Source organism: Pseudochaenichthys georgianus, chromosome 18, assembly GCF_902827115.2.
Source record: "Pseudochaenichthys georgianus chromosome 18, fPseGeo1.2, whole genome shotgun sequence".
NCBI lineage: Eukaryota > Metazoa > Chordata > Actinopteri > Perciformes > Channichthyidae > Pseudochaenichthys > Pseudochaenichthys georgianus.
The window spans coordinates 24,265,249-24,281,409 of NC_047520.1; the positions used below are offsets into that span (position 1 = coordinate 24,265,249).

A 16,161-nucleotide genomic window follows, 5' to 3' on the forward strand; every position below is an offset into this window, starting at 1 on the left:
AGTCACCAAAGAGCCTCTAGGAGACGCAGGGCCAGGATTCCAGCCCGTGCTCCAACAGCCATGATCCCGGCTTCAGTTCCGGTTTCCACAGCCATGGATCCATGCACCAGTACCTGCCCGCAGAGCTATGTTTCCTTGCTCGATTACCTGGCCCACACAGCCATGGTCCAGGCCTCGGTTCCGGTTCCAGCGGTTCCAGTTCCAACCTCAGACCTTTTCTCAGGAACCCGTCTGGCGTTTGGAGGTCCACGGAGCCTCCAAAAGGTCTCTGGAAGATGCAAGGCCAGGATTCCAGCCCGTACTCCAGCGGCTCCGGCTCCAGTGCCGGTCCCAGCAGTCATGGTTCTGGCCCCAGCGGCCATGGTTCCGGCCCTGGTTCCGGCCTCAGCAACCATGGTTACAGCCCCAGTTCTGGCCCCAGCAGCCATGGTTCCGGCCCCAGTCCTAGTCCCAGCTGCCATAGTCCCTACTCTAGTCCCTTCTCTAGTCCCTTCCCTAGTCCCTCCTCAGGTCACTTTCCTAGTCCCTTCTCCAGTCCCACCTCTAGTCATTTCTCTAGTCCCTACTCAAGTCCCTTCCCAAGTCCCTTCCCGAGTCCCTTCCCAAGTCCCTTCTCTAGTCCCTTCTCTAGTCCCATCTCGAGTCCCCTCTCGAGTCACCTCTCGAGTTCCATCTCTAGTCCCTACTCAAGTCCCGCCTCTAGTCAATTCCCTAGTCCCATCTCTAGTCCCTCCTCTAGTCACTTCTCGAGTCCCCTCTCCAGTCCCCTCTCGAGTTCCCTCTCGAGGTCCCTCCTCTAGTCCCTCCTCGAGTCCCCTCTCTAGTTCCCCTCTCGAGTTCCCTCCTCTAGTTCCTCCTCTAGTCCCTCCTCTTGTTCCTCCTCTAGTCCCCTCTGGAGTTCCGTCTCTAGTTCCCCTCTCGAGTCACGTCTCAAGTCCCTACCCAATGTCCTGGTCTGTTGGAGGTTCCGCTGGGGGTCCTGCCAACTCCATGTCCTGTCCCGTTGGAGGCCCCGTCGACTACTCCTCTGCCGGGGGTCCTACCAATCGTATGTCTGTCCCGTTGGAGGTCCCGCCGTCTACTCTCCTGCCGGGGGTCCTGCCAGCTTCTTGTCCTGTCTCGTTGGAGGTCCCGCCGTCTACTCTCCTGCCGGGGGTCCTGCCAATCCTATGTCCTGTGCCGTTGGAGGCCCCGCCGACTACTCTCCTGCCGGGGGTCCTGCCAACCCTTTGTCCCGTCCCGTTGGAGGTCCCGCCGTCTGCTCTCCTGCCGGGGGTCCTGCCAGCTCCTTGTCCCATCTCGTTGGAGGTCCCACCGACTGCTCTCCTGCCGCGGGTCCTGCCAACCCTTTGTCCTGTGCCGTTGGAGGCCCCGCCGACTGCTCTTCTGCCGGGGGTCCTGCCAGCTCGTTGTCCTGTCCCGTTGGAGGTCCCGCCGATTACTCTGCTGCCGGGGGTCCTGCCAACTACTCTTCTGCCGGGGGTCCTGCCAACCCTATGTCCTGTGCCGTTGGAGGTCCCGCCGACTGCTCTCCTGCCGGGGGTCCTGCCAATCCTATGTCCTGTTCCTCTGGGGGTCCCGCCGACAACTCTTCTGCCGGGGGTCCTGCCAACCCCTTGTCCTGTTCCGTTGGAGGCCCCACCATCACCTGTCTCACCGGGGGTCCTGCCAACTCCTGGTCCTCTTCCGTGGGGGATCCTGCCGAAGCCTGTCCCACTGGCTCCGGTTCCTGTTCGGCCGACACCGGGTCCTGCCCGGCCTCCGGAGCTGTCTGGTCTTCGCCCTCGAGCCCGGCCCCCTGAGAGCCTCGTACTTCGCCCTCGAGCCCGGCCCCCTGAGAGTCGCGATCTTAGCCCTCGAGCCCGGCCCCCTGAGTGCCGCGGTCTTCGTCCTCGGGCCCGGCCCCTTGACTCTTCCTGCCGCTGCTTTCGCCCTTATGCTCGGCCCCCTGAGTGCTGTGGCCTTCGCCCCTTTTTGAACTTTGCCTTGCCCCCAGGCCGTCCACCCGAGACCCCCTCCTTGGTCTCTGCCTTGCCCCCGGGCCTTCCGCCCGAGACCCCGTCCTTGGTCTCTGCCTTGCCCCTGGGCCTTTTTTTTTTTGGGACGTCTGGGATCCGTCCCTTGAGGGGGGGGTTCTGTCACGATTCTGATGTTATGTCACGTTTGTAGTTTTGTCTGTGTTGGTGTTTTTCTTGTCTTTGGGTTTTATTGTGTAAAGTGTTCACCCCCGTTTCCTGCCTGTCTGCTTTCTGTCTGTTTCCCTCCCTGATTACCTGATTGTGTTCACCTGTTGTCCTTGTGTTTCTCCTCCCCTGCCCAGCTGTGTCTTGTTCTGTGATTACCCTTCTGTGTATTTAGTCTAGTCTTCCCCTGTGCTCCATGTCGGTTCATTGTTTCCCCTCCATGTCATTCCACGGTCTGTGTTCCTTGTGCTGCTCGTTGGTGTTGGATATTTTGGATTCTGCCTTGTTTTGCCACAGCTTTAATTTATTTAATAAAGCTCGCTTTTCGTTATTCTGCATTTGAGTCCTACCTGCTTAACATCATTGTTACTTTGTAATTCTACTCCACTACAATTCAGAGGTTAACCTGGTATTTTTACTCCACGACATTTATTTTAGTTACTTTGCAGATTCTGATTAATGATGTGAAATATAAACAACCCTTAAAGCAGACTTTAGTTACATCTGAGTAAATTTCAGGGAAAGGTGGTTGTCAAGTGTCTCTTGTCTGCAGGTCTCCCTTGAAAAAGAGATCACTGATCTCAATGGGATTTTACCTGGATAAATAAAGGTTTTGAATTTAATTGAAAGTGCCAACAATCAGGAGAGATATTTGATAGTTGGTGCCGACTTCCCTTACATACCTTGATCTAACATGCCAGAGGCTGTTCACCTTGGAGACCTGCTGCGGATATGGGTACGGAGAAGACTAAACATTTATCTGCAGATCTCTATAAAGTATATTCATTACTCGTTATTCTCTACTAATAGTTAATTAAAGACTGTATATTATGGCTATTTTGCACATCCCTTTCAATATTTCAAGATGTTCAAAGGTTTATTGACATATCATATACACAACTATGGTGTAGTTATGCAATGAATTAAAAATGTGGGTCACAGGTTCCTCAACAGAGCATTACAAGACATCTATCAATATGTGTGTATGCCTCCACCATTAAACTGTTATATTCTGCACATTTCTTATACTATCTACATACATAAAAGTATAATTAATGTGTATAATATCAGTTCAAATAAGTGCTTCAACATAGTTAACATTGCAGGAAAGCAATATATTAGACGTTAAGTACTTTGTCAGGCTTAATATTTATGTGTAGATAGCTTTTTTCTTATTTAAGAAGACCTTAACCTAAAGTATTCTTTAATGTGTTAATAAAGGTTAATTAGTGTTTCTGTTTTGCACATCCTCATATTAATATCTTTGTACATCCAGCACTAAACTGTTTTATTGTAGAGATCACTTACAGTATCTTCTTGATTTTTTATATTCTATATTTCTATCATTGACCTTCTACTTTCCCCCTATGAAAGTATGTACTCTTAATATTGTTTTCAACAAATAACATTATTCAACAAAAATAACATTATTCAACAAAAATAATTCAATAACGTGCTTTAACCACTAGGCGGTGCACACAAGGTACACATAGCATACTAATAATAACTTTGTATTATTAGTGTAGGACACTTATGTATGTATAACATCTGAAGATGTGTAGTTGTATTCATGTTTTCACATAATTGTACAGGATATTGCTATACTATTTATCATGTTTTACTTCTACACATTAATATCTGATTTGTAAAACATCACAGGCAGAAAGGCATATCCGTCATTTAATGGTAAGCTATTGAAATTGTGATTCCATAGGTTTGTCTCCCATCACCCAAATCCCCTGACTATTCTCTCAACTCAGTATTTACATTCTTATATTCAAAGAAAATCAGTAATATCTTTAAAAACTGCATATTGTTGCATATTGTTCCTGTAATGAGAGTTCACATTGATGCTACATTGAAGGGTGGAATTGACTACACATCTTCAGAAACATAATTTGCTTCAGATATAACTCATAGCAAATAAAATATTAAAATATAAGTAATAAAAAGATAAAACACTGGCATGTAATTTAAGTTAGAATAAATAGAATGGTTTTGAATAATAGATGAGAGTAAAATCTATGTCACTTTACAGCCCCGCCCACTTTTAGGGAAACCAACGCTGTCATTTGAACGGCGGTCAAGCCTGAAGGCACAGAGATCTTCTGTTACTGTCCTTTCTTCTTAGGGGAAGTACAGAAACACGTAACTCTGGATTTGTTTTAATGTTTGAGGAGCAATAAACGACACAGCAGCTTTTTGGCATGTTAAAACTATTATTGTCTGCCTCGCTCATGAGTAACAGCTGGCGAAATTACAGCCTCACCTACTGATTTTAATTTAACCATATATCGAGCCTGATTCTCGATTTCAAATGTGTGCTCTAAAACGATATTTATAAATGACTATTATCATTATTATAAGCAAGACAACAAATGGCAAAGATATGTAGAAAATGAACGTATTTAAGATACGTTCATAACAAACGTAACGTGGGAGAAAATATGTTTCTAGAAGATATGTAGAAAATAAACGTATTTGAGATACGTTCATAAAAAACGTAACGTGGGAGAAAATAGGTTTCCTGCTAAATGTAATTGAGAATGCTACGGAGCCCAACCTTTATTGTGCCAAGGACCGGCAGATACATTAAAAAAATATCGCGGACCGGTTATCAATTTTAACTGATTTTAATATTTACTCACCAGCAGGTAGCAACCGAGGCTAATTGTATGTAACAGCCTGAACAAATACTAGAACAATCCAAAACATATTAACAACGTTGTGTTCCTGGTAGGGTCTCCCATGGAAAATTGGTCTCAGGCAAGGGGCCAGACTAAGATTGGTTCAAAAGACCTCATGAAAGACGACACAAGAAGTGAGGATACCCGGCCCGGAGGAAGCCCGGGGTCCCCTTCTGGAGCCAGGCCCAGAAGGAGGACTCGTCGGCGAGCGTCTGGTGGCCGGGTTTGCCACGGAGCCCGGCCGGGCCCAGCCCGAAAAGGCAACGTGGGCAACACCTCCGCTTCTCCGTCCCGCGGGCCCACCACCTACGGGAAACAACGATGGGGTCGGGTGCGCTGCCAGAAGGGTGGCAGTGAAAGCGGAGGGTCTCGACGGACCAGACCCGGGCGGCAGAAGCTGGCTTTGGGGACGTGGAACGTCACCTCTCTGGGGGGGAAGGAGCCGGAGCTTGTGCGGGAGGTGGAGCGGTACCAGTTGGATCTGGTTGGGCTCACCTCTACGCACAGCGTCGGCTCTGGAACCTTACTTCTGGATAGGGGTTGGACTCTATTCTTCTCCGGAGTTGCTCAAGGTGTGAGGCGCCGGGCGGGTGTGGGGATACTCACAAGTCCCCGGTTAGGTGCTTCGTTGTTGGAGTTTACCCCAGTGGACGAGAGGGTCGCCTCCCTACGCCTGCGGGTTATGGGGGGGAAAACTCTGACTGTTGTGTGTGCTTATGCACCCAACAGCAGTTCAGAGTATACGGCCTTCTTGGAGACCCTGGAAAGAGTCCTGTATGGGGCTCCTGAAGGGGACTCTTTAATCTTGCTGGGAGACTTCAACTCACATGTGGGCAATGATGGAGACACTTGGAGGGGCGTGATTGGGAGGAACGGCCCCCCTGATCTGAACCGGAGTGGTGGTTTGTTACTGGACTTCTGTGCTAGTCATGGATTGGCCATAACAAACACCATGTTCGAGCATAAGGATGCTCATAAGTGTACGTGGTACCAGAGCACCCTAGGCAGAAGGTCCATGATCGATTTCGTTATCGTATCATCGGACCTGAGGCCGTATGTTTTGGACACTGGGGTAAAGAGAGGGGCGGAGTTGTCAACTGATCACCATCTGGTGGTGAGTTGGGTCGAGTGGCGGGGGAAGCCTCTGGATAGACCTGGTAAGCCCAAACGTGTAGTTCGGGTGAACTGGGAACGTCTGGAGGAGGCCCAAGTTCAGGAGGCCTTCAACTCACACCTCCGGCGGAGCTTTTCGGGCATTCCTGTGGAGGTTGGGGACATTGAACCAGAGTGGTCGGTGTTCAAAGCCTCTATTGCCGAAGCCGCGGCGGGGAGCTGTGGTCTCAAGGTCCTAGGTGCCTCAAGGGGCGGTAACCCTCGAACCTCCTGGTGGACACCGGTGGTCAGGGAAGCCGTCCGACTGAAGAAGGAGGCCTTCAGGGATTTGTTATCCCAGGGGACTCCCGAGGCAGTTGCAAGGTACCGACAGGCCCGAAGGGCAGCAGCCTCATCCGTGGCCGAGGCAAAGCAGCGGGTGTGGGAGAAGTTTGGAGAAGACATGGAGAAGGACTTTCGGGCGGCACCAAAGTTGTTCTGGAAAACTGTCCGACACCTCAGGAGGGGGAAGCAGGGGACCATCCAAGCTGTGTACAGTAAGGATGGGACATTGTTGACCTCAACTGATGGGGAAGGAACACTTTGAGGAACTCCTGAACCCGACAACTCCGCCCTCTATGTTAGAGGCAGAGCTGGCGTATGACGGGGGATAAACACCAATCTCCCGGGGGGAGGTCACTGAGGTCGTCAAACAACTCCACAGTGGCAAAGCCCCGGGGGTGGATGAGATCCGCCCGGAAATGCTGAAGGCTCTGGGTGTTGTGGGACTGTCATGGTTGACACGTCTCATCAACGTTTTGTGGAAGTCGGAAACGGTACCGAAGGAGTGGCAGACCGGGGTGGTGGTTCCCCTTTTTAAAAAGGGGGATCAGAGGGTGTGTGCCAATTACAGAGGCATCACACTACTCAGCCTCCCCGGGAAAGTTTACTCCAAGGTACTCGAAAGGAGGGTCAGGCCGATTGTCGAACCTCAGATTGAGGAGGAACAATGCGGATTCCGTCCTGGTCGTGGAACGACGGATCAGCTTTTTACTCTCGCAAGGATCCTGGAGGGGGCCTGGGAGTACGCTTATCCGGTCTACATGTGTTTTGTAGACTTGGAGAAGGCGTATGACCGGGTTCCCAGGGAGTTACTGTGGGAGGTGCTGCGGGAGTATGGGGTGAGGGGGTCTCTACTCAGGGCCATCCAATCTCTGTACTCCCAAAGCGAGAGCTGTGTCCGGGTCCTCGGCAGTAAGTCGGACCCATTTCCGGTGAGGGTTGGCCTCCGCCAGGGCTGCGCTTTGTCACCAATCCTGTTTGTAATATACATGGATCGGATTTCGAGGCGTAGTCGTGGGGGAGGGGGTCTGCAGTTCGGTGGACTAAGGATTGCACCACTGCTTTTTGCAGATGATGTGGTTCTAATGGCTTCATCGGTCTGCGACCTTCAGCACTCACTGGATCGGTTCGCAACCGAGTGTGAAGCGGCTGGGATGAGGATCAGCACCTCCAAATCTGAGGCCATGGTTCTCAGCAGGAAACCGATGGACTGTCCACTCCAAGTAGGGAATGAGTCCTTACCCCAAGTGAAGGAGTTCAAGTATCTCGGGGTCTTGTTCTCGAGTGAGGGAACAATGGAGCGTGAGATGGGCCGGAGAATCGGAGCAGCGGGAGCGGTACTGCAGTCGCTTTACCGCACCGTTGTGACGAAAAGGGAGCTGAGCCAGAAGGCAAAGCTCTCTGTCTACCGGGCCATTTTCGTTCCTACCCTCACCTATGGTCATGAAGGATGGGTCATGACCGAAAGAACGAGATCGCGGATACAAGCGGCCGAGATGGGTTTCCTCCGCCGGGTGGCTGGTGTCTCCCTTAGAGATAAGGTGAGAAGTTCGGTCATCAGGGAGGGACTCGGAGTTGAGCCGCTCCTCCTTCGCGTCGAAAGAAGCCAGTTGAGGTGGTTCGGGCACCTAGTTAGGATGCCACCTGGGCGCCTCCCTAGGGAGGTGTTCCAGGCACGTCCAGCCGGGAAGAGACCAAGGGGTAGACCTAGGACCAGTTGGAGGGATTATATCTCTTCGCTGGCCTGGGAGCGCCTTGGGATCCCCCAGTCAGAGCTGGTTGATGTCGCCAGGGAAAAGAAAGTTTGGGGCTCTCTGCTGGAACTGCTACCCCCGCGACCCGACCACGGATAAGCGGGTGAAGATGGATGGATGGATGGATGGATGGATGGATGTTTCTACTCGGACTTTAATACAGCTACACCATTGTTTGGTTTCCATGGTAGCGCATCTCTTTAGTAGTATGTGGGTGTGCGTGTGTGTATGTGTGTGTGTGTGGGTGTGTGTGTGTGTGTGTGTGTGTGTGTGTGTGTGTGTGTGTGTGTGTGTGTGTGTGTGTGTGTGTGTGTGTGTGTGTGTGTGTGTGTGTGTGTGTGTGTGTGTGTGTGTGTGTGTGTGTGTGTGTGTGTGTGTGTGTGTGTGTGTGTGTGTGTGTGTGTGTGTGTGTGTGTGTGTGTGTGTGTGTGTGTGTGTGTCACTGGCATTTGTTTTCAGAAGATATTATGATAGTGACGTTCATTCCGGTGCACTCCGACAGCATTTAGCACTACATCGAGATTAAGATTAAACTAATTTATTTTGGGAACACCCGCATATAGGCTACCTATGGAGTTAGCCAGATGTGTGTAAATTACTGTTCATGGTCATTTGAAAACAAATGCCGGTGTCGGACAGACACAAACACAGAGCTGAGCAGAGCACAAACACAAACACACACACACACACACACACACACACACACACACACACACACACACACACACACACACACACACACACACACACACACACACACACACACACACACACACACTCATCATGTGCCTTGGTGACTGGACATCTCCTTCATAAAACTAATAAAAGGGGGAGTAATCGGGCAGTTCGATGTGTGTAGAGGTGTGTGTGGTTAACACGTAGCAGCCTGCAGTCACTCGCTGTTCTGATGAAGGTAAACACAGCGAAGGCGGTGCGTAAAAAGGCACAGCTCTCGGCGCGCTGGTGCTGCACTTCTCAGAGGCGGAGTTACACGTCCCGCTGCCTCCCGATGTTGCCTGCAGCCATTTCATGAAGTGAAGGAGGTTTTCCTTCTATAAAACAGCTGCGGGCAGCAGATACCGTCCCGGACATGAATTCATAGATCAAGGCAGTTTACTCTCCTGTTTTGCCAATCCGGTACTTAAACAAAGGCAAGGCAAGTTTAATTATATAGCACTTTTCAACACAAGGCAATTCAAAGTGCTTTACAAAAAAATGAAAGACATTAAGAAAATGGCATTTAAAATCAGTCATTAAAAAGAAAAGCTAATAAAATAAACATATAGCTCTACACCCCTGGCCGACATGTCCTTAAACTGGCCGACATGTCCTTAAACTGCGCCGCCTCGCTCTCAAGGCTGCGGGCGTCTTTGTCCCGCGAGATTTCAACGTCTCATGTAGGCGAGCCTCCAGAGCAAGTCGGACAAAATGACTAACCATCATGCAACGCACTAGCAAGACGTTGATCGCAACTGCGCAGGTCTCGCTTGTCTCAAACAAGCCTATTGACAGATTCAAATTTCGCGGATCAATAACTCATGAACATAACGTTGTAAAAATACAAACAACATTACTTTAAAATCATAGCAAGGTAGACAACGAGCTACAGAGTCGTTTTTATCAGAACAGTTCGATACGCGCCCGTCATCCGAGCTAAACATCAAGAATTGGTCACAATCTGCAGCTTGAGGAGGGAGAGGAGTGCTTAGGGTCCGTCTACAAACTGCAACAGGGTCTCGCAAAACATTTTTTGTTTTCTGCTCCATGTCCCCTAGGGGGATCCGTAGAATGCAGTTTAGTTCTGTGGGAACATCATTTTTAGGAGGAAGGGATAGACTTTTTTTGTATGAATTTATGTTTCATCCAATCACAGAGCTTGTTGACTTATCACGAGATTTTTCAAAGCGGACAGGCGTCGTCACAACCATAGCTGGGGATTGTGGGTAGTGTAGTCTCTTTGGTACTCCACATTTCAGAGAAAACAAGTTGTTTCTCAGAATTGAAGGGGAAAAACACAAAAGCATTGTACACAATTTAAACCTATCAATGTCATTTAATTAACAAAGGTAATCTGGTGTTTTTGAGTTGATGAGTAGCGGAGATATCACTATCAAATCAATCAACAGTAAGGAGAATACTTACCTCCGGGTGTACAATTATCCGTTATCCAATGGGAATGGACGCTCACATTGCCTTTAAGAGCTGGATGCAGTGCTTCCCTGAGCGTCAAATACCGCCGCCGATGGGAATACATTGCAATCAGTTGAAAGCTCTTTGCGTCCGTTTAAGAAGCTGAAGGAGCCTCGGCGTTAAGTTAACAACGAGGGAGAGATTGAACACATGGAAAGGAGAGAGACATGGAAAATGAATGTTGACAATGTTTTGTGATCATGTTAGCCTCTTCTGCATGTGCAGATCATTAATAGTAACAATCAACTGATTCTTATGTATTACACTTTCAAAAATAATTTATGCTGCAGCCCACTGACATGGTTTGAAATCAATATATTATCAATATATTATATATTATATATTATCCAATCCCCACAGGACTTAAAAAGCACCTAACTAGATCATGAAAATCCCAAAAATCTCAGGGGGGTATCCCCCGAACCCCCCTAGCATGTGTGGACCTCTGTATTTAGGAAATCCTGGATACGGCCCTGTACACACATATCGATAGATGTCTTGTAATGCACTGTTGAGGAACCTGCGACCCAAGTTTTTCATCTCCGACCTTGTCAGGTATTGAACATTCAATAAATAAAGAACACAGAATTATTAAATATAAAACACAGAATTTGTTTGTTTATACGAAATGATTTACAAATAAACACCACTGCATATTTACAACTGTTACACATGCTGATGTAACGCAAATGTTTCCAACTTGGGATCAATAAAGTATATCTTATCTTCAGCTAAATGCAATGTAATGTAATGTTAAGATGATCGATGGCTACTGCCATATTTGCAAAATGTGCCTCTGAACCTTGACAAGTGCATGTTTCAGGCTTATCAATTAACAACAGGAGGGGTCACAGACATAAGACCAGCTGTTAAATAAAGCTATTCTGACCTTAGCTGGCATGTGGGTATATATTAATGCTGCCCATTACAGACACAAGCAATTTTCACCCATTTATTCATTATATGTTTTACATTTGAGTGTTTCCCATCCCCTAAACCTCCAGGGATGTACACAGTTTAATACTGGCAACTTCTTATTATGGGAAATATGAAAATGTCTTTTAAAACTACAATTCTCAGTAGAGACGTGCCATAGATAGAGAACATGTTGCGAAACACACAATAGCCAGAATGTGTAGTTCTGGGGACGGGGTGGACCCATTCAAATCTAGTTTTGGATAGTCTGCCGTGGTTCCATCCCATTTTAAAGTGCTGTTTGACACTCGGCGTAACCCTCTGCGCATTGCCACTCAAACATCAAATCACAGAGCTTGAGGACTAATCACAGGGTTTTTCAAGCAAAGCAGAGAGAATACTTACTTCCGGGTGTAAAATTCTCTCAAGCAACTACTATGAGCTGCTCTGACCCTCGGTCCTGACGGACTCCAAAAGTCCGACATTATACAATCAAACAAATAAATAAACTCAAGGATAATTGTGTCTTATTGTTGAGTAAATAAAAGTGTGTGGTTTAGAAAATAATACGAAATTAGAAGGAAAAAACGATGAAACAATACAGATTTCAGTTTTCTGAGCCCCTATTCTCCCCCTAACTGATGGCAACAAAAGTCCGACATTATTCAATTAAAATAAAGAAGTAAAAACAATAATTGTGGCTTGATATTGAGTTAGAAAAAGGTTGGTAAACGCTGTGAGAATGGATCTGCGGAGAGCATTTCGCCGCAATCCCAACTCGTCTATTACCAACGTTCAGGGAGCTCTATGCAAGTCAATGGGACGCCCTGATAGTTGAAACTCGACGCTAAAGGGCCCCCCCTTGTGTTGGAAAGTGACGACAGGGACCCTGACATAAAGTCAACATCTGAGTATCTGACTGAAGTTGCTTATTCCTCATTATTCACTGAAAGTATGTCATTAACCATTAAAATGTGTTATATACATACATTATTTATACATATAATATATATGTTTGATTTAGATGGTGGACCTTGGCCTGTTGCTTCATCCTGGAGCCTACTTCAGGGACCTGTGGAACATTCTGGACTTCATAGTGGTCAGTGGGGCGCTGGTGGCTTTTGCATTTTCGTAAGTTCAATGTCTCGTACCTTTTTGTTCTAAAGGTAAATGTGTACAGTTTGTAAATAGTTAATGTTGATATCTGCTATACCAGACTTGCTATATATTACTAAACTTCATTTAGAAATGAGGGCTCTGTAACTGGAACCAGTTCTCAGTGAACCCAAACTTTATGTGGGCCTCTTCCCAGGTTGGATGACACAGCATTATGCGAATGTTAATGTAGTGATGTGTACACACAAGGATCAAAGTGTAGAGCTGTGTCGGTAATTCATATACCTGAAACTGTTATTTCAACCATTATAAACACTTATATTAATATTATTGTTAAATATCTTTATTCTTTAATTTTACAATATCATGTCATGCCATTTTAAATGTGTATAAAACAGAATAAAATCCTTGTTCAAGGATTTGTGTATGCTTGGACATTATCATAGGGATTAAACTGCTATTATACATACTGTAAGCTGTCTATCTTAGTATAAATCTAATAAACACTAAACAAGAAGCATACAAACAAATACAAATCCTGGATGAGCAAGAAGTGTGTGTGTGTGTGTGTGTGTGTGTGTGTGTGTGTGTGTGTGTGTGTGTGTGTGTGTGTGTGTGTGTGTGTGTGTGTGTGTGTGTGTGTGTGTGTGTGTGTGTGTGCGCGCGTGTGTGTGTGTGTGTGTGTGTGTGTGTGTGTGTGTGTGTGTGTGTGTGTGTGTGTGTGTGTGTGTGTGTGTGTGTGTGTGTGTGTGTTTGTTTGTGTTTATTGACATGATCCTCTCCCTATTTCTGCGCACTGTCGTTTTGAAGGAGCTTCATGGGGTAATGCCTCCTCTACCTCTCTCATCGTGCCTGTATTTGTCATTATATGTGTGTATGTATGTGAGAGAAACATACATACGCACAATCACATTGCCAAAACAAGTAATTTCCTCCCATATTCAGTCTTACTCTTGGACATTTTTCATGGAAAATTCTTAAACGTATTTTTGGTGATATTGATTTTATTGAGGTAACTTATTTAGTAAACCACTCTTTCTAATCTTCCTCAAGTTATATTTGACAATTATGCTTTATGTAGTCAAAATATAATTTCAGAATATTTTCCTGTTAATAGGAACTAGGGATTGAGACTTGTTCTTCTGGGATTTCCAGCATTCCCTGAATTGAACCATGCCATGTTTTTTCAGAACACAACACACACAGCTGCATGTAATGCTGGTCCAGACTTCTGTCAGTAGAAAGTCCTCCCACTAACGCTGGGTTTCTTTCAATGTTATGAGTGCTAAAGTGTGATTGTAGATGGAGCCAAAGAGCAAAGTCAGCTTTAGTTTCCAGATGCATCACCATCAGCTGTGAAGTTGTATTCTTCCCCAAACAGATTGTAAGACATTCAGTATATGAAGTGAAATTGCTGGGTGTTTTTGCAGTTGTGTGTGTGAGACACACTCCCATCCTGTCACCATGAGATATCACTGTTGTGACCCTCTGTGGTCCTCTGCTAAAGAGGGGCATCATCACCATCTCCCTCCGATGGAGGTGTATTCATCAGCACTTGCCTTGCCACAGCTCTACTCAGAATGTAATGATACCATCAATCTCAGCTTCTCCACCATGAGCTCACACAAGCAGCTGCATGAGTATCCTCAGGGAACGTCTCTGTAATCCAAGCATGCACTACATCAACAGAAGTACATGTATGATGACCATACTGTCACATCATTTCCATTTACATGCAGTTTGCTCTACACACTATTGTCTACTTGCCAGTAGTGTGAACCTGGAAATGTTGAGTACCCTAAAGTGTTATGATAGAAATGTATAGCACGGGTCCCCAGAACATAGAAACTGCTATACTAGCTTGCATATGCTGGGCAATTGGCATCAATAAGCATTAATTAGCATGCAGATAATAGCTAAACAAATTCTTGGCCGATTTCCTGTTTTCTTTAAGGCATATTGAGGATATTGAATCTGTTTTTTTTGTGTCCCCTAAAACTTTTAAATTAACCCAAACCTCAAAATCAGTCCTCTGGGAGTACAAATATGGCCACTTTCTGGTTCAAACTGCCATTTTTGATTCTGAAAATGTCAGAAATTGATTCAGCATCCATCCTAAATAGCCCCCAAAACCACTGCTAAATTGTCTGCCCCACTGCTAAATTGTCTGCCCTTTTTTAACTAGTGTCTGCATATGCTAATAAATGCTAACTAATGGCTAACTTTAGGCTAACTGTGCAAATTGCCCAATATATGCAAATTAGCATCCAGCAGTTTCTATGTGCTGGGGACGCGAACAATACATTTGTAACAAAAAACGTTGGTGTACTCAACATTTCCGGGTTCACAATGTGACTCTATGAGCTGGCAACTAGCCCCTATAACCTGTATCTGTCTGAAGCAGTAGTAGAGAGTGTGCGTGTGTGGTCCATCCACACCTGTGCTGTGTGAGACCACCTCTCAGTGACTGACCACCTCTCAGTGACTGACCACCTGTTTAATGTGGAAACACAATGTTCAATATGACATGGATAGATATTATGAACTAAATGCTAAATAGCTTACAATCAACATCAGTAACTTAGTAACTGTAATGAAACCTACATTGACGTTATATTGTCCCAGAAATCATTTATAAATTATATAATTGTCCTTTTAAGTTTGTATGCCACTTATATAATGTTAATATATGAATAATATAATACAATGTGTTTGTTTGGGGTTTAAGGGCCTTATTCAAGCTCCAGCTCCGAACCGGCTCCAGCTCCGAACCGAACCCTTGTTATATTAGCACAGGCTCCGCCCTCTACTGGACTCTATGGGTACTACCTTACCCTGCGAGCATTCTCCCACTGAGACTTCTATAGACGTAGCTGGCCTTGGGCGGGCCAACCTGAATTTGCGCGCATCACATCGTATAAAAGGAGGCCTCGCCTCCTGACTATCATCCTACAACTCTCTTCAGCGAGCGGAATAGGACAGACAATGCCCTGAGTAGAGGGCTCCGCCTGTGCTAATAATTACAAGGGTTACAATACGTAACCCAACGTTATATCTCTCACAGGCTCCGCCCTCTACTGGACTCTATGGGTACAGTGGGTGGAGCCCCGATGTATACGCGCACTGTCGTCCAACAACAACATTCCACCCTACTGCCCCTGACCGGCTTTTCTGGTCAGCAGCTGCTGCCCCCCCCCCCTTTAACCCGGTTGTGACCGTGGAAAAGTCTAGGCTGCGGCTGACAGAGCACACCCTGCCGCGCTTACCTCGCAGAAGGCCGCCCATAGACGGATGGGGAGAGCCCCCTCGGCCCCGAATGGGCTTACTACACGCCTGCCTCCCTGAATCCCTAAGGATAAAGAGCGCCAGAGCCCATGCCCCACACTCAAATACTGACCCCGTGCAGAGTGTGTAGACTTAAAATGTGGAGGGCTGCTCTCCTCCTGCCGAGAGCCCTGTAAGGGCCCAGCGTGCCCCTCGCCCATCCCGGGACCCTCAGTGGGCCCGAGAACAGCGAAGGCGCATTACATCCGGGGAGGGGGTCAGATGCCAACTGTGATGTAGGAGGTCACCCGTCCCAGTGGAGACCCCCTCCGGAGGTGATCCGGGGACCCCCAAAACCGGAGGTTGCCCTCCACTGAGGGGGGGGGGGATGGTCATCAGCCGCTGTTTGTGCCTCTTGGGATCCAAACGCAGGCTGGAGAACCACCTCTGCAGGCGGCGCATATGCAGTAACCCCAGCGGGACCACAATGTGAGCAGCCGCCATGAGACTCAAAGTCTGCATGACAGTTAAAGCTGTCACTGTTGCCCCCTGTCGCAGCCTGTGCACCGCCCGGAGAAGAGACGCACTTCTGCTCTCTGACAGGGTGGCGTGTAGCGC

General features: G+C 47.2%; 1 protein-coding gene across 1 annotated transcript in view; it reads left to right on the forward strand.

Annotated features, from left to right (window-relative positions):
* The window catches only part of LOC117463543 (voltage-dependent N-type calcium channel subunit alpha-1B-like), a 186,054-nt gene that overhangs the window by 66,919 nt on the left and 102,974 nt on the right, over positions 1–16,161 (forward strand). The window contains 2 exon segments of the mRNA XM_071206520.1: positions 12,188–12,294; positions 13,090–13,101. Coding sequence (XP_071062621.1) covers positions 12,188–12,294; positions 13,090–13,101 — 119 coding nt within the window.